This window comes from Anas acuta, chromosome 1, assembly GCF_963932015.1.
Source record: "Anas acuta chromosome 1, bAnaAcu1.1, whole genome shotgun sequence".
Classification (NCBI taxonomy): Eukaryota; Metazoa; Chordata; class Aves; order Anseriformes; family Anatidae; genus Anas; species Anas acuta.
In genome coordinates, this window is record NC_088979.1 from 132581485 (window position 1) to 132599711 (window position 18227).

An 18227-nucleotide genomic window follows, 5' to 3' on the forward strand; every position below is an offset into this window, starting at 1 on the left:
AGAAACATTACATCAAGGAAACACCTGCAACAGTCCCTGCAGTACCCAGAGAAAATCAGTGCAGAAATGTTATTTATTTCCTGCAATGTTTCTTAAGATTCAAAGCTTTTCTTAGCCTCCCTTGTTAGAGCTGTTCTGCTTTGAGGAAGTCATGAGATACTCAGCATGGCTGAGAAAGTCCCAGGATCTGTTGACCAGGGTAGGTCAGAAGTTTGTCTAGCTTTGAGAGTCTTTTCCTAATGAAAGCTTCATTTGAGAATTCCTGCCATACCCAGTCCTGGTTGGTTTACAAGATGAGATAAAAACAGGTAGGAGGATGGTCCCCTTCATGGTTGTAGCCATCTTGTCTGTGGGATGGTAGGTTCAGGATGGTAGGCTCTGGCTAAACCTGTGGGTTTGAGCAATGTGAAGCATGAAAAGAGCAGTGATCCCAGCTGGCATCTCTGCATGGTAGTACAGTGCTGTTACCAATAACTATGCTTAGGGCTGACATAACACTGTTCTAGTGTTCAAATCTGTTTTCTGTTTGATGAATGCTTGATAGCAGCCATCTTCATGTAAAGAGTCACTGCAGTGCTTACATTTTAACTTATCACTTGAGGCATCAGTTGAGGTTGGAAAGTTCCTGGACCACCGAGACGCAATGTGAGAAGGGATGCAGGATGTCTAAGATGTGTGTCAGTATACATTGCTGATTTGTTATGTGCCTTTCAGCAACTCTTACCTGCTTATAAAATAGAAATTTAAGAAATAGCTATCAGTGTCTCAACAGAATGCTTTGAGAGTGGTAATTAGTATTAGTGAAGTATTTGGTATTCTTGGATAAAAGGCTACAGAAAAATATAATTGTTATCCATTATGTTGTAAAACAGATCCCACTCCATTCCTAAATACTCACTTCATCCTAGGCTGATAGCAAAAACTAACAAGCTCATAAAAAAAGGTAAGATACAGTTGCCTGGGGACATTCTTAATCAGAAGGTCTTTCCTCCTCAGATGAAAAAGACGTCTACAATGAGCAATTTCTCTAGCCAAGAAACAAAGAAAAGGCTTCTTATGCTTAGTTAGATAATGGGGGTAATTACTTTGCAGTGAGACGGGGTGTGGGAAGAAGGCTGTGTGATACAGGCATCTTACTTCTGAGCCACTTAAATGGAGAAGGAAGCCAAAGTTCTGTGGCTAAATCAAGGATCAGAAGTTAAAGGTCTTTATCCCGGTTGCCCCATAGCTGAGGAAGTTATTTAATCATCTACTCAAGCCTTGGTTGCCTTTTCCGCTGTCTACCCTGTACCTTTTTGCTACAAACCACATTTCAAGCATTGTGTTTATGGTTCATCTTCACTTCTGCTGAGCTTCCCATCCTCAGATCTACAATGATCACTTGTAATCTGAGGAGATTCAGCAGTAGGGACCTGTAAAACAAGTGTGCACACAAAACCTGTAACTCTGGGAAATAAAGTAATTCTGACCTTGTATTTTAACCCACTGGTGAAAACTAACCTTTCCTATGTGCTCTCACTTAACTGTTTAAAAAAATGCCTGATTGGAAAGGTATTGTTGTTCTTGCAGATGATCTGCCTCTAGTAATACCTGTGGAATGAAGCTAGCTGGAGTAGGCATGCTACAGCTTAACTGGGGACACATGCTGGTAGTGATACTCCTTGACAATCTGAGCTTGTGGTTTTCCATAGCTCTGACCCAGTATCATGACATCAACCTTTTTCCATTAACTCATCCTTTCTGCAGCTCTGTGGTTTCCTGTGTTTGTTCCAGTGCAAATTTCCTTCCATCCACAACTTTTGTTGTGCAGCTTTTACTTTGGGAGGCAATAATTTTGCCCTTGTTTTGATGACTGTGAACCACTGAGGGCACAAAAAGAATGCTAACAGCTAACACCTTACATTTCCAAAAGTCCTACATACTCTTTCTGCTGCCATACCTGAGACATCTAAAAAAAAGTGCCACTTCAGCATATGAGGCACCAGGAAATGTTGGCTTAAAATTAACTTTACTGATCTTCTGTCTCTTTGGCAGCCTGAGGACATGAGCACAAGCAGTCTCCTATAGCACGTGGATGACCATGGTTCTTGCAGCACCGTCTTGGAACCTGCCTGAGCATAGCTGATGCAGGCTGCAAGCGTGCCTCCTGCTGCCTTCACTGCTGCCACTTAGGCTGGCCTGGTGAGTAACGTTGTGGGTGAAAGCTGCCCTGCTCCTTGCAAATATTCCAGCTGAGTTTTGCCACTTAATCAAGTCTCCTCGGCAACTGCACCCAAGGGAGGAAAAGGCAGATCATGGAGCTGCCGATCCAGGGTAAAAGCTGCTGCTGTTTCTCTCCATGTCTCAGCTGTTTTGCTTGTTATCCCTCTGCTCCCTTTGATCACCTGGTGCAGGAAAATGGAAAGGGATGGAAGTCAGACCAGGCTCTATCAGTAGGATAGCTCCCAAGACCTAGCACCTCCTTGTGTGGAATGTTTACCTTGTCTGGCAGATCTGCACTGAGCAGCAAAATCCCTCGGGCAGAGAAAATCCCAGACTCCTGTCTTGCTGGAAGCATGTTTTCAGGTGGAAACATGAGGCTGGCTCTGGGAAAGGAGGATGTGTCACATGGGGAACAGGGATGAGCTTAGCTGTCTGTTGAGTTAGCTTCTGCTGCTTTCCTGGGCATGCTTTGTTTGGCCATTCCTAATGGATGATATTCCACCTAGCCAGCAGTCAATACGAACTAATACTACAAAATAAGGCGCTGATCCTGCAAGAGGTTCCTAACAGAAGAGTTTTTGTGCCTGTGCAGTATTGATGGACGTCAGTTGGGCTATGGAGGGGTACAGACAGGTTTTAGATTTTGGTACAATCCTGGGGCCTAGCCATCACCAAATTCAGCTCTAAGCACTAATTCTCTCCTTCTCATACTTGATAGGACATATACTTTTTTTTTTTTTTTTTTTTTTTTTTTAGCTAAGCTTTCTAGAGATAATGCAACTTGTACATTTTTGCTTTGCAAAACAAGCAAATGTATTTGAGACTTCTGAGGACAATTTTAGATACCAGTTCCTACCAAGAAAACCAGAGTTGGTTAATTGTGATTCTGTGAAAACTTCTGGGTCAAACACCTGGCTCAGGTTCCTTTGTGTGTTCATTAATTGTTTTGTTTTATTTATTTTATTTTATTTTATTTTATTTTATTTTATTTTATTTATTTTATTTTGTTTTATTTTATTTTATTTATCATTTTGTTTAGATTTCTAAAATTGAGACAACTTAAAAAGCACATATGAAAACATCTCTTCCAAGGGTTTTATTTTGCCCTAGAGACCCTACTGTATGAAAAAAAGTCCATGGTATTGAAGAAAAATATGCGTGATCTGGGGAGAAAACTGCCCCATGATCCTCAGATTAACTCTTCTTTCCAGTCAGGGACACTCCCTTCATTCTTTTGCCTCGGGTTTAAATGGACGATGGTATCTTCTCCAGGCTTATGTGGTCAGTTAAGCTGATGAGAAACCACAGGAATATCATTGTGTAGGTTTTGTGATTCTTGCACTACTTTGTCATGGACTTGAGAGTCTTGTGATTGAGAACATCATGATTTCTGAAGGTATAAATACCCAGTGACAACCCATGTGCTTCTGTTGACTACAGAGAAGACAGGAAACAGACAACTGTGTAATTTAATTGCTTCAAGTGCATAATTTGACCTGAACATTGCAAATCGAGGAGCCCTTGTGTTTTAATGCTTAGTTTCCCTGATACCCTGTTACTGTACAAAGTGTATTCTGAACAAACACTGGATCCATTCCACATGCTCCCTCACTGCTGCCCAGCTGCCACCAAACTGGGCAGAAAAATAGTAAGCAGCCCCTCCAGAGACCAGAAGACCACGGGTTTTGGTGCCGGTGGGACAGTGGTGGGATGCCGTGAACAGAAATACCCAGACGTGTGCCCACTCCTTGGCACGGCCCCTCCCTTGCCCAGCTCCGCTGAAGCAGGTGGGAGCAGCCGAAGGAGCTGCGACAGAGACGCGGTGGAATCGACCTGTATAAAATCTGCCTTGGTTTAAATCCCTGCGGATTTAAGCTTTGGATCCAGTCACTCACCAAAACTCCCCTCTGCGAAGTCGCACGTTTTGGCCCAAGGCCCTGCGGCCCCCCAGCGGGCCGGGCTGCGGGGCCACACCCGCGAGGCCATGGGGCGCCCGGGCGGGCCTGCGCGGGCAGAGCGGGGCGGGGGGAGAGGGGGCTGCGCTATTTTACTTTACATTTTATGTTATGTATATTTTATATTTCATATTTTATTTTATTCTATTCGCCAGCTTCCCTCACCCAACTGCCGCCGCGCCGCGCCTCTTCCCGCCCCGCTCCGCCCCCGCGGCCGCGCATTGTGCGACACGGCCCGGCCCGGCCCCTCCGCGCCGGGAGTGGGGGGTGGCTGGAGGCTGGGGCCGAGCCTGGGGGCTCCCCTCCACGCTGGGAGGTGAGGGGCGGGCGGCCGGGGGGCTCCCGGCTTTGTTCGGGACCGCTTGGGGCAGGGGGGCTGGGGCTGGGAAGGCGTCGCGGCGGGGTCTGCGTTTGGCGCTCATCCCCTTTCTTGTAGGGTCTGGAAGAGCTGCTGGTGGCACCGGGATCCTGCGGGTCGGCTGCTGGAAGCCTTATTCATGCAAGTAAGCTCCGTGTGCGCATATAGGATATACTTACCCATTTATTTATTGCAGAATTATTTATGCTTTTATTTGTCAATTGCAGAGAAGGTGTGCGTGTTTCCATCGTGTAGTGGGTGATGGTCTTTGGTCACTGCAGCCGTGTGCATGTGTCGTGTGAGGTCACTGCTGATCAGGCGAGCATCGATAAAGGTCCAGTGTCGTCATTTTCCCCTGGAATGCATTAAGTTGGATGCACACCAGCCTTTTAATACTGTGGAGGGTACAAGAGCAGGCAGCCTGAGAAAAGGGAGTGAGGAAATGATTTAGCTTTTCTACTGCTTCTGATTTCTAGCCGTTGTGCTTTTAAGCATTTCATTTTAAATCACAGGAAATAATCCGTTTCTGCATCTGTCAGGGTGGTGACTAATTATCAAAAGATAAGTCTAAATTTTGATGCTTCCTTTGAAATAAATGGCTTTCGTTTTTCTGTCTCACGAAGTCTCATGCACAGATGAGTTTCCTAAGGGAAGAGAGGAGTGTTAGGTGATGATGAGGCAGCTTCCTTACAGTTTGAATAAGAGAAGTAGTACAGTATAGGCCAGCTATACAATAAGACACACTTGACATCTAGCAGATAGGTGGATTTAGGACTGTGGTGCTACCTTGCAAAACTATTCCTTGTTCATAACTTCTCCCCTAACCAAAGAATAGTGCTTCTGAGACTTAGTTCTGGGAGTCAAGTGAATGCTTTGTATAACCCCAGTTGTTGGTGATTGTTTTTTTTTCTTTCCCATGGTAGTCTATTCATATGTTACAGTGAAACATGTTGACAGGGATTTCATATTTATAATACACACCATTGGTAGAATGACAATGCTTCATCTTTCTTATTAATGACCTAATTAGGGGAAAAGTCTGGAAGGAATAGGGAATTACGACATCTTCTCAGTGGATATGCAATAAACAGATACTACAAAGCAGACAGTGTAAGAGGAATTTCCAAAAGAACTCATTGCCCAAGACAGAGCTGGATTTTTAACACTCATAGGTTTGTGTTTAGGCTCCAGAAAAAACTGCTAGATTCTCAGTACTTTCTTTTTAGTTCTCAAACTTTCGTATCCAAAGTTCTGTGGGAGACCTTGATGGAAACCTTTCTGTGTCAGCCAGTAGTGCAGGTCAAGTTCTGAGTCTTCACCATTTCAGAAAATCAAGCCCTGAGCAGGTCAAAGAAAACCTGATCTTAACAGTTACAGTCACTCCCCTCCTTCCCCAACTTCTGTTCTAGAGGCATTGTCTTTCAATTTTTATGGCAGATAGAATTAGTTGTAAAATGTAGCCACAATAAAGTGAGCCAGCAAAATTATTGTTTTTTTGTTTGTTTGTTGTTTTGTGTATGTGTGTAAAAGCCAGCGTGATTAATGAACAACTTCATAAACACATGATAGAATGCAAGACCTGTAACAGAACTGTAAGTGGCAATTACTCTTTGCACAAAAATAATAGGTAATGGCTAAAAATAACATTTCCTGTTTCAACAACAGAGTTAAACGTTGTAGTGGGTATTAGCTGAAACAAGGTAGATTGGTCCAGAGTTGGCAGCTCTAACAATCTGTGCCAGCTGGCACTCTGGCCTATTTCATTTTCCTTTAAAGCATCATTCTTGCACGTGTGTTTGTTAATAAACCACAGATGCAAAGCAAAAAGGTCTTCACCAAAGGGAAAATCAGAGCTTTTTTGCTGCACAGTAGTGACATTATAATTTCTGAAGCATGTTCTGATCTCACATATCTCTGCGCAGATAGCTGAGCTGTGTTCAGCTTTTGCCTAGGTTGGTCCTGTTTGTGGGAAGGAGCATCCTTGCTCCAGAAGGAGAGCGATTCGGTCTGGTTCTGTGAGGTCAGAGGTTGGACTAGGTGATCTTTGAGGTCTCTTCCAACCTAGATGACTCTGTGATTCTGTGATCTAATGGGTTTAACACTACTGATAGAAAAATGTCTTTATCAATGGAAAATTTGCCTTTCCTATAGCCCTGGTCACAGTGTCTGAAGGAACTGTTGAATTTTGAGAGCTGGTAATTATCTGGCTACATCTGTGGTCCAGGACTCATTGAGCACAAAGAAGAGAGGAAATGACAAATGGTTGTCCAGAAGCATGTCTTCCTGGTGCTGTTTGCTTTCCCTATGGTTTCTTAGGACAAGAATGGCAAATTTGTGTGGGAAAAAAAAAGTGATTAATTATCTAGTGTGTATGTAGGCCTTCGAAGATGGGAAGTACAACATAAGGATTGTTTGAATTAAGTGTTGCTATTCATTGCTGTTATAGACAATCACTTGCCTGTTCAAGATTTCTGTGTTTCAAGTTGTTGGCAATTTTAAAGCATTGTTTAAACAGTGGTTTAGATCTGTTTCAGCAGAAAGGTCAGTGAAAGTCTTTTAATAGGGGGAAAAATAGGTAAAGATTTTTCTGTTCAAGTGTTTTTTTCAGTCGCTGCAAGATCCATGTATATGGGAGAGGGGAGGAGGGAGCTGAGTGAGGAGCTGTGGTGTGAGGTAAAATTCTGATGGTGTTCTTTCACGCCATCCTGCAAATACATTTGTATTTAAAATTTTCAGGCAAGCCAAACTGTAGGACTAGTGCAGAGTGCTAAATGAAATGTGACAGCTAAATCAGAAAATGCCACATAATGATTCTGGGAATTCCCTTGCTTAGACAATTGAGTTTAAGACTGATACTTGTAGTTATTACAGATCTGAAACAAAGGCATGGGGAAAAAAAGAGGCGTCCATTTTATTCCAAGCTGTTTTCACTTCAAAGATGTTTACATTCTGTCATGTTACCCTGTGACTGCTGGAAGGCTCACAGGAACTGTAAAACCAAAATCCCTTCCTGCCCATCAGCTAGCCACAATATATGCCTTTGTGTTGCTCAGGCTGAAATTCAATCTGCTTGAGAGGCTGAGGAGCAGTTTGGGGTGCAGTGTTGAACCGAGAGATTATGGGTATCATTACAGATGTACCCTTTATGCTGCTTGTGCAAGCAGATAAAGCAGAAGCTCTTTTGGGAAACTTCGTGATGTATGAGAATAAAATATAGTCATGCTCTATTCTGGTGTGATGCGGATATCACACTGATGACTACCAAAGAAAGAACATGAAAGACATCAGAAGAGCTCAGTGTATTTTACCTTTTCACATGTAAAATTTCGGTGTCTGCAGTCAGTGGCAATGAATCTTCCTGCGGTGTGGGCTGACCAGCAGTGCAGAACCATCTGAAGGGACTGTGGGGTGGAAGTAGGACAGTCAGATGAACGGTAGGCTAGCATGAGTAGTGGATGTGAAAGGACACACTGAAAGTGACAGGGCTGAAATGAATCGAGGGCCTGTGACCAGACATGGCTGTTAGAAGTGAGATAAGGCAGTGCCATTGTCTGCGATGTCCTGGTTGCGAATGGAAGAGCAGTAGACTTTGTGTGTGCGCTGTGGCTGCATCTGGCTCCCTGGGTTAAGTAATAATTCAGAAGGCTCCCTGGGCCTTTTGAAAGTTTGAGAGAGTTTGAGAGGGAAAGAGCTAATTAGGAGATTGAAGGGACTGACTATGAGGAAATGCTTAGTGTGTGTAGATTTTCAAACTGATGACTGAGTTGAAGCAATGATAGCGACAATTTTAGGTGCATCTACTTGAGAGAGAAGCACTTAAGCTTTTGCAAGGGTGTGTAACTAGACTTGATGGGCTGCAGATGAAAATGGAACTTGAGCATCAGAAAAGCTTCTTGTTGGAATGATGCTAAATAATCTTCCATGGAAAATGCTGGTAGCTCTGTTGGTTGTGGTTTTATTTTTTTTGCTGGTTTGTTTTTTTTTAATAGCTCCTGGAGAACCCTGGAATATGTCCTTCAGGGCTGGCAGCTCTGCCCTGGCTGAGCTGTTCCTGGGGATTGGGGGGGGGACTTCAGAAACATTTCTTAGTTAACAGACTGGCTCCACTGCTTGGAGTCAACTTCTGAACTCCCTGGAGTTGTCTACCAAAAGGGACAGGGTCACTCTCTGCGAGCTTGGGTTAGTGCCTGTAGGGAAAGAGATGGATTGGATGAATTAATAGATCTCATTCCATCTTTAGCTTATAGGAGCCTGTGGTCTAGGAAATACGTGAACATGTGTCTTGTTGGCAGCTGAAATGCATGCCAGTATTCTGTAAAACAAATGCTGTAACTTATGCTATGCCTTTTTGGTCACACAGCAAGGGAAGAGGGAAGTGATGGAAGACACTTTCCTGTGTTGAGCACAGCAGCTCAGACTAGAAATATTCCTTGGTTTACATTGACTCTGATATTTTGTGTTCTTGGATCCATGTTATATTACCTTGAGGAAAATCTGGAAAGTAAAATACTTCGGGCATTTTCCTGCTCTAAGTTCCAACCATTGACACAACATTGAGCACTTGCCGAAATGTGCGAAGTAACTTCAAAGGAATGTGCAGCTATTCTGAAGTCTTGGGCAGTGCACAAATGGAAGGGCTGAGAGCCGTGATCCGAAACACACTGCAGCCAGGGGAGGGATGGCTGCTTTGGACAAATGCCAGGATTTTTTCAGTCCGAGATTGTACGCTTGATGGTTTGAATTTAATCAGTTTATTTGGGATTGAAGTATTATTTAGAACATGGTTCCAAAAATCTGAAGGGGTTGCGATTTTGAACATAAAGCTAATCAGTTTAGTGGCATTGCTGTATAGCAGTGGTTATTTTCCTGTTCATCTCTTCAGATACAAGGTGGGTCTGTTCAAGTGTCGTGGTTTAACCTGGCCGGCAGCTAAACACCATGCAGCTGTTCGCTCACCCTCCCCCCTCCCTCTCTGGGACGGGGGAGAGAAATGGAAAGTGAAGCCCGTGAGTTGACATAAAGACAGTTTAATAAGACAGGAAAATAATAATAATAACAATAATAACAATAATAACAATAATAATAATAATAATAATAATAATAATAATAATAATAATACAATGATGATAATAGTACTACTACTAATAATATGTACAAACAAGTGATGCACAATGCAATTGCTCACCACCCGCTGACCGATGCCCAGCCTAACCCCGACCAGTCCGGCCCCCTCCCCTGGCTAGCCACCCCTATATATTGTTTAGCATGACGTCAGATGGTATGGAATGCCCCTTTGGCTAGTTTGGGTCAGCTGTCCTGTGTCTGTCCCCTCCCAGCTCCTGCTGCACCCCCAGCCTGCCCGTTGGCAGGACAGAGCAAGAAGCTGAGATGTCCTTGGCTTAGTATAAGCACTGCTCTGCAACAATTAAAACATCGGGGTGTTATCAGCACTCTTCTCATCCTAAGCCAAAACACAGCATTCCTCCAGCTACTAGGAAGAAAATTAATTCTGTTCTAACTGAAACCAGGACATCAAGAAAAGTCTAATTAAAGGGACAACTGAATGACCAGCTGGGACGATAATGTGCCTCTCTTGGGTGGTTTGATGTCTTATCATGTAATCTTTCCTCCTCTGAATTTCTTGTCATATCCTGGAATAGATCAGGGTTTATATAAATTAGATATGCTCTTACTGCAGAACAGGCAGAATAATAAATGCTCCAAGATGGTGTGGATTGAAAGCAATAGATTGGAAGCAATATTTTTATTCTGATTCATAGTGGCCACTTTAATAATTGGTGATTGTTTGGCTTTCTTTAGCATGAATGGTTAATTGGAGTGCCAGCAGGTAAAAAAATAGCAAACATTTACAACACTGGCTTACAGATGACCCTCCTTTAATTAAGTAAAACTCGAGCCCCAAAGTTTCCTCATTGAATGACTTGGAACCAGGTTTTTGCTTCCTGCATTGTCTGTTTGAAGTAGAAAGTAAGAAGAAACAAAACTAAGAAATTTGTTGCCTTGGTTTCAAAGGAAATCAGGAGGTTTAGCAAAATTAAACATTCTTCTAGAAAATGCATTAATCCAGCTTGAATGTGCTCATCCAACCCCCCATAAGCCAGTACTGCTGGTTGTTTTATTTACCACTGTACTCATATCCTTTCGAGGCTCTCTCCAGAAAACATAGGAGGTGACTTCTCTTTATTTGATTAATTTGTACCCTGATCTCCTTGTACCCTGATCTAGAGAAATACCAGCATGTGGTTGAATGTGGCAATTTCCATTGATTCCAATAAATAAATTAATATCAATTGGAAGAGGAACACCCACTGCTGTCTGCATTGCTTTATAGGTGCGCCTTGGTTTTATTTGCTCTTAAAGTACAGGCATTAATGGTTACATACAGAGAATCTCAATTAGCTTTTGGCTGCTACCACTTGTTAGCATGGTTTTGTGGTTGTGCAGAAGTGGCAGCATTTTCAGAATTCAGCATTTGTCAAAGACCACTGTGACTTGTTTTTTAAGCTTCCTGTGGAGGACTCAGCAGAGGCCACTGGCAGTGGATTATCAGACTAAATGGATGACTAGGTTGGCTTGGTATAACTAAACCTGTACTCCTAAATAAAGCGTCATTCCCAGTATAAATCCTTTGCTGTGTCCTATCAGTGAGTCTTGAATCTGTCCTATGCAAAGTGCCAGGCAAAAGACATTCTTGTGGTAATTCTGGCATCCCTGAAGATAGGAAGTGTTGGAAACTTTGAGAGTAACTCTGTTCTCATAAAATGTCCAAGGCAGTTTTGTATAACTGAAATGTTTGGAAAGTTCAGATAAGAAGCCAGAGGTTGGCTCAAGAACGTGTGCGGGATTTGCTACTCCACCTGGATCCCTACAAGTCCATGGGTCCGGATGGGATTCATCCCTGGGTGCTGAAAGAGCTGGCGGACGTCATCGTGGAACCTCTCTCAATTATTTTTCAATGATCCTGGGAGTCTGGAGAGGTCCCAGTAGACTGGAAGCTGGCAAATGTTGTGCCGATTTTCAAGAAGGGTCAGAAAGAAGACCCTAGCAATTACAGGCCTGTCAGTCTCACGTCAGTGCCTGGTAAAATCATTGAGAAGATGGTTCTCGAACTTATTGAGGCACACCTGGGGGACAAAGCAGTCATTGGTCCCAGCCAGCATGGGTTTGTGAAGGGTAGGTCCTGCCTAACTAACCTGATTTCCTTTTATGATAAGATCACCCGTATGGTGGACCAAGGGAAACCAGCTAATGTGATTTTTTTGGACTTCAGCAAGGCTTTTGACACGGTTTCCGATAGGATCCTACTGGACAAAATGTCCACCATACAGCTAAATAAAAACATCATACGATGGGTGAGCAATTGGCTAACGGGCAGGGCCCAAAGGGTTATGGTGAATGGGGCTGCGTCAGGCTGGCGGGCGGTCACCAGTGGAGTCCCTCAAGGCTCCATTTTAGGGCCGGTACTTTTCAATATTTTTATAAACGATCTGGATGTAGGAATAGAAGGTATTTTGAGCAAGTTTGCTGATGACACCAAACTTGGAGGAGTTGTGGACTCTGTTGAGGGTGGAAAGGCCTTGCAGAGGGATCTGGATAGGTTGGAGAGCTGGGCGATCACCAACCGCATGAAGTTCAATAAGAGCAAGTGCCGGGTCCTGCACCTGGGACGGGGAAACCCTGGCTGCACGTACAGACTGGGCGATGAGACGCTGGAGAGCAGCCTAGAAGAAAGGGATCTGGGTTCGTGGTAGACAACAAGTTGACTATGAGCCAGCAGTGTGCCCTGGCAGCCAGGAGGGCCAACCATATCCTGGGATGCATCAAGCATGGCATCACTAGTTGGTCGAGGGAGGTGATTGTCCCGCTCTGCTCTGCACTGGTGTGGCCTTACCTTGAGTACCGTGTGCAGTTCTGGGCACCACAGCACAAGAAGGACATTAAACTATTGGAGAGTGTCCAGAGGAGGGCGACGAAGATGGTGAAAGGCCTAGAGGGGAAGATGTATGAGGAGCGGCTGACGGCACTGGGCCTGTTCAGCCTGGAGAAGAGAAGGCTGAGGGGAGACCTCATCATGGTCTACAGCTTCCTCGTAAGGGCGTGTCGAGAGGCAGGAGACCTTTTCTCCATTAACACCAGCGACAGGACCCACGGGAACGGGGTTAAGCTGAGGCAGGGGAAGTTTAGGCTAGACATCAGGAGGGGGTTCTTCACAGAGAGAGTGGTTGCACACTGGAACAGGCTCCCCAGGGAAGTGGTCACTGCACCGAGCCTGTCTGAATTTAAGAAGAGATTGGACTGTGCACTTAGTCACATGGTCTGAACTTTTGGGTAGACCTGTGCGGTGTCAAGAGTTGGACTTGATGATCCTTAAGGGTCCCTTCCAACTCAGGATATTCTATGATTCTATGATTCTATGAAGTGTGTGAGATTTGCTTGTGTGGATCAAATATGGCATTACAGCATGCTTCTCAAATTAATTCTATAACGTGCAATTCCAGCATCAGTTTTTATTATTATTATTTTTTATTCTGCATGGCTTTTGTTTATTTGTCACTACTAAGCAATTTCCTGGGGACACTCAAGCTCAAGTGTGTGCTTGTATGACTACCGGAATTGTCTGTGGTTATACAGAGACCAGAAAGTATTAAAGGAGGTCAGAAGATATTTTTTCCCATCTACAGCACTGCATACACCTTGTTACAATAATCACAGATTTCTCAAAGTTTACCAGAAGATACAATTTGAAGACTGGCACCAGCCAAGAAGAAGATGCAAGGTTTATGCTAGTGTAATCATATATAGAAAATACCTTTCTTTTGCTCTTTTTAGGTTCAAGTTTTTAACATTGGCTACTGGCATTGTTCCTTTTTACTCTTTTTGCTGGGAGAATAGTATTCAAAAGAATATCTATTATCTGATTTAAATGCAGTTAACTTCATTTCCATCTCATGGAGTTTCTAAGAATGTTTAATGAGAGATGCAACTGAATTGCAGAGCTAATATCTCCCCCAGAATACACTGGGGTCCTCCTTGAATTCCTGTGCAGGTTTCTTGATCATTCACATTTTAATCCTGTCCCTCATAATTATTTTGTAGCATACAGGGAGTGCTGTAGGTACTAATTCTCAAAGTCTTAGTCATTTTTATTTAACAAATAGTTCCAGACCGCTGTTTATCTGCTTTTGTAGCTACTGTTTATTCCTTTTTATTATTATTATTGTTGTTGTGCCTTAAGCCCTTGGGTTCAGTAGCTAGGACCACCCTGTATTAGGCAGGATACAAACACAAAACCAATTCTCAGCTGACACTTTAGCAGTATTTAGATATCCTAGAGAGTAAATATCCAGCTTCGGGGGAATACTTTAAAACTGAGCACCACTGTTGCAAGAACAAGCCTTGTGCCCTATGGATGTTGAATGCTGCAGGAAATTAGGGTTTATGAAGTCTGTTTCATCAGTGTGCTTAGGCAGAAATGCAGTGCTTTTCCCAACATTCTCTCTTTGCCTTGCTTTTCTCTCATTCAGGCAAAAGGGATGATGAATGCTTAGCCAAAGTGTGTCCCTCCTGTTGTCCTTCTTGTTTGCTTGCTTGTTGCAACAGTTTCTCTGTTCGGTGTTAAACAACAGGAGAAGAAAATCACTGCTAAAAATAAGGATATTCTATTACCATGTAGTCCTGTGAAAAAGGATGTTCTGTTTCCCGCACAAATGTTCAAACTAGGGATGTTTCTTGTTGGCCCTAACATCTGTAATGGCAAGAATAATAAAAGCCTATTGAAATTAGAAATCATGGCTTTGCAGAATGGAGCACTGTGTACCCTTTGAAGACGTGAATCGGGGGGGCGTGATTTTCTAGGCATTTGAGTTTGGGGCAGAGCTTAGGGGTGTCGGAGAGCAGCTAGCTGAACCTGGGTTCTTTTCTAAGGATTGCTTGTTTTTCCTTTGGTTTTCAGTATGGACTGTCCTGTACGCATACATGTGTACACGTACACACAGATGTGTGGTCTGTAACAGGCTAAGCATGAAGGTTGACACGCTGCTCTTAAAGCAGAGGCCACCACGCCTCTGCACGTTTTGTAGTGTGGCCTCCCTAGGGCCCCACGCAGCCATGGGCATGGAATGTAAATCCACAAAGATAAGCCTAGATGATGCCTTTGCTGTATTGGTGCAGTTGATGGAAAAAATGTATGGGCTTGCAATTCTTCATAGAGGCGTGTCCAGCCAGACCATGGACATCTTCTTTTCTGGCAATCTCATCGCCAGTAGGTGCTAGGACAGATGGATGTGCTTTGGGTGTGGTGTACATAAAGGGATATACCCTTCAAGGCTTCTTGCTTTGTGCTCTTAGGGAAGGCGGGGAACAGTGCATTGTTGGGAAGAGCAATGAAACAGGTGACATGTTTATTGAGATTCTTACTCTTTCAACCTGAGCTTTCCAAAGAATGGTTAGTTACATCTGACAGAGCCCTGAAGAACTCAAAATGGCTTTTATCCAAGTCTGCTTCTAAGCAATGTTTCCACAACCCAGGGCAGGATTACCTGTGGTTTGATCTTTGGATATGACCCAACTCTACTGCTGTATGATCCCGTGTAATGGTTATAGGTGTGTTGTGGTTTGGGATGACCACAGTGGTGAGAAAAGCTTCTGGAAGGATGGGAGGACCTTAGGCAACTATTGGTGCTCTTTTGGCTGGCTCTAGCATCTCTGTGTACATGTTCAGAGATCCCAGATATAAGCAAATCGAAATAATTTTCTTAGGTTCCCCTCCTTCCCTCTTTTTTATTTTTGTTTGTAATAAAATCTCCTGCATCTGCTGTTCTGCACAGTATCCTGCCTGCCTCTGCAAATGAGGCAATAATGGAGCAGATTTATTAATCTTGTAGATTAAAGAACTGGAAATAACAGTTGATTTAGTGGAATTTGAAGACAGTTGTGACCTCTGAGGAATAGCGTGTAGTGTGCTAGAATAAAGGTCTGGATGGTGCCAGGATGGCCAAAGTCACAGGGGACATTTAAAGTTATTTAAGGGAGAATCACTTTGCTTATGCTTTAAAAACACCTCATTGCTTTGCTGATTCTACAGCATAGACCCTATCTTCCTACCATGGAATCAAAGTAAATTACCTTGAGCATGCTGGCATTGCAGGTTCCTCTCTGACCAGCACTTGGTCTAGTCACTAACTGATAACTTTACTGCAGAAAAGGAATCTGAATGGATTGTGGTGCTTTGGGTGCTGGCAGGCAGTGTCTGTGAATGGTGGGTCCTGTGCTGCTGCAAGCAAGTCTCGGTGCTGGCGGCTTCCTCTGTAGCTGCTGAGCAGGGTGTGATGAGCCAGGGCTTGTGCTGTTGTTCTATGGGGGTGGATGAAGTCTGAAAGCACTCGAGTCAGAAACCTAAGTGGAGAATCTGTCTGAACAAGTGCTGAGGAGATGAGTAGCGCCCATGTATTACAGTAGCTAAAAGTACTGATATATTTCACACTGCTTTTCAGGTATAAATAGTGTCCATAGGAAGCACTGTGTGCCTTTTCCTTGGGGGCATTTCCATGCAAACACCGTCTCATGCTGTAGCTCATACCTGCAGCACTGATAGTCGAGTACTATTGAAGTCAAATACTGTCCTATTTCCCATCCATTCTTCTCTACCCTCTCCAATATTTTTTCCATTTCTTCTATTTAAGAGCTTTAAATTACCACGGTAAACGTGTGAGTCTCAGGAGATATGTTTATCCGTGGCTGATTTTACTGAATGGAACTGTGCAACAGCATAAAAGATGAGACTTTGCACATTAGGATGCTGTGCCACGTAGGGGGCATTTTCTACTAAGTGGAAGAGCAAATGTGGCAAACTTGAAGAAATGTAAGAGAAATATTTCCTGCAGCCTTTGTGCATGGAATAGCTTTGGGGGAGGATAAAGATTCAGCAGCCCTGCTGCACCTCAGTGCCCTTAAGCAAAATGCAGTGCAGATTTCTGGTGCCCAGGTGGAAGATGCTCGTTTGGCACAGCATTGCTCGATGCAGCTGCAACCTTGTGCCTCCTCCCAGCAAGGCCTTGGTACGGGGGACAGTGGCAGGGCCAGCACAGAAGGGAAATTAGCTCCCAGTTCTCCCTCCAGTGAGGCAGTGCCCTCTGCCATCACATTTGATTTTGTGTTTTCTGTGAACGTGAAGGTATCTGCGTTCATCTCACATTGTACCGGGCGATTCGGGGTTCTCCTCGAAACTCTGGCCTCCTCCTTTTTTAGGAGATCTTTTCCCAAGGTGAAAGTCAAATTTGGTAAAAAATGCAGAACAAATATGTATAAGCAATCCTGATCCAGATTTTCAAGACTTAGAAATTACTGTGAAAGAAGAGTAAAAGGGCTTATGCCCTGCTTTCAGTGTTTGATTTTATTATTTTTTTTTGTAATAGAAAGTCAGATCCTGTCCAACCTGCAAATCTCTGTGACCACAGTAAATCAGGCAAGGCAAGAAGGACTCTTGAATTTCTTTCTTCAGCAAAATTTGCAGACATCTGGCCAAATCCCACTGCCTTATTTTAGGCAGCAGATTGTTTCATCTCTTAAAGCCCTGCCTGCAGATTGCTGCAGGCAGTCATTAAAAATTATGGATTTGGGGGAAGCTGTAGGGAGGAGCATGCCCTTGTCTTTAATTTTCTTTTTCACCTTAGAGGGCTATTTTTGCTTGTGCATTTCTTCACTTTCTTGAGCATCGTTATAGTGTCAACTCTAACATTTTAGAGAGAAGGTATTTTTCTTCCCTTGCCCTTTAATTAAGTGGTTAGAGCCATCAAACGTCATCCCAGGAATATTCCAGAAAAACTGGGACATTCTTGGTGTGTGTGTATGTGTGTGTGTGTATATATATATATGTATATATACACATGTATATGTGGTAAACAGGCAGACGGAAAAAAACAGGATTTTATAGCAGCAATATAATAATAGTTGTAGACTTTCAACTTGCTGGCTTTCAGAGTTAATTTGGAGGCAGGGCAGTCATTTTTAAGTTGTCTTTAAATAGAGTGCTGGGGGGTGAATGTGCTGCATTTATTCCCCATGGGGAATGGAGCAGCGCCGACCTGGGCTGCCCTTCTTTAGGGGGCTGCGCTGCCGTTGTCTTGGTGAGGTATTCAGCATACAGAGTGTGAGGCTGACTCAGTGTGAAACAAATGGGATACACTGGTCTTCTGTGGCATCTGGCAAAAGCCTTTCTTCTCCCTCATCATTTGAAAATGACGGGAAATAGGGAGGATTTTTCCTTTTTGCTTCTGAGTTGTCTGTCTTGCTGCTATGAGATTGTGTGGAAACTCTTTTTGCTGCTCTTTAGTTACTCATGAGTGGTTGTGCCTAGAATATATCCTGAGAGAACATATGCTTCTGGTTTCGCCTTTTTATGCTGCCTTTCCACAACACCCAACTCAGTGAGCTTTTGATTCGTAACTGGGGCTCCACAATTTAGGAATAATGCAAAATAATAATGATTCAAAATTCTTAAATACAACTACTTTTAGACTGTTTTGTAGATGCTTAGGAGCCTGCTTGATAAAACTTGGAGGAAAAAATGTTTAACTAGTAGTTAATTTTTATTGAGGTGCAATTGCCCTTGATGCTCAGAGGTTTTTTGCTGTTTTTTTTTTTTTTTTTTTTTTCCCCGAACAAGGTCTGAAAAGGGATGCTTAGGTTCATGC

General features: G+C 43.4%; 1 protein-coding gene across 7 annotated transcripts in view; it reads left to right on the forward strand.

The window, feature by feature from the left end:
• The first annotated feature begins 2034 nt into the window (after window positions 1-2034).
• Window positions 2035-18227, forward strand: part of PRR5 (proline rich 5) — a 93368-nt gene continuing 77175 nt past the window's right edge. For 2 of the 7 annotated variants that reach the window (XM_068657433.1, XM_068657461.1), the window contains exons 1-2: window positions 2035-2181; window positions 4594-4660. Coding sequence is in view for 2 of the 7 variants with exons in the window: in XM_068657406.1 (XP_068513507.1) it covers window positions 4269-4473; window positions 4594-4660 (272 nt within the window). In the remaining 5 variants the exon portion in view is untranslated. Of the gene's footprint in view, window positions 2182-4099; window positions 4474-4593; window positions 4661-18227 lie in introns of those variants that run through there. The other 5 variants (XM_068657423.1, XM_068657454.1, XM_068657406.1 and 2 more) reach the window with 4 other exon arrangements.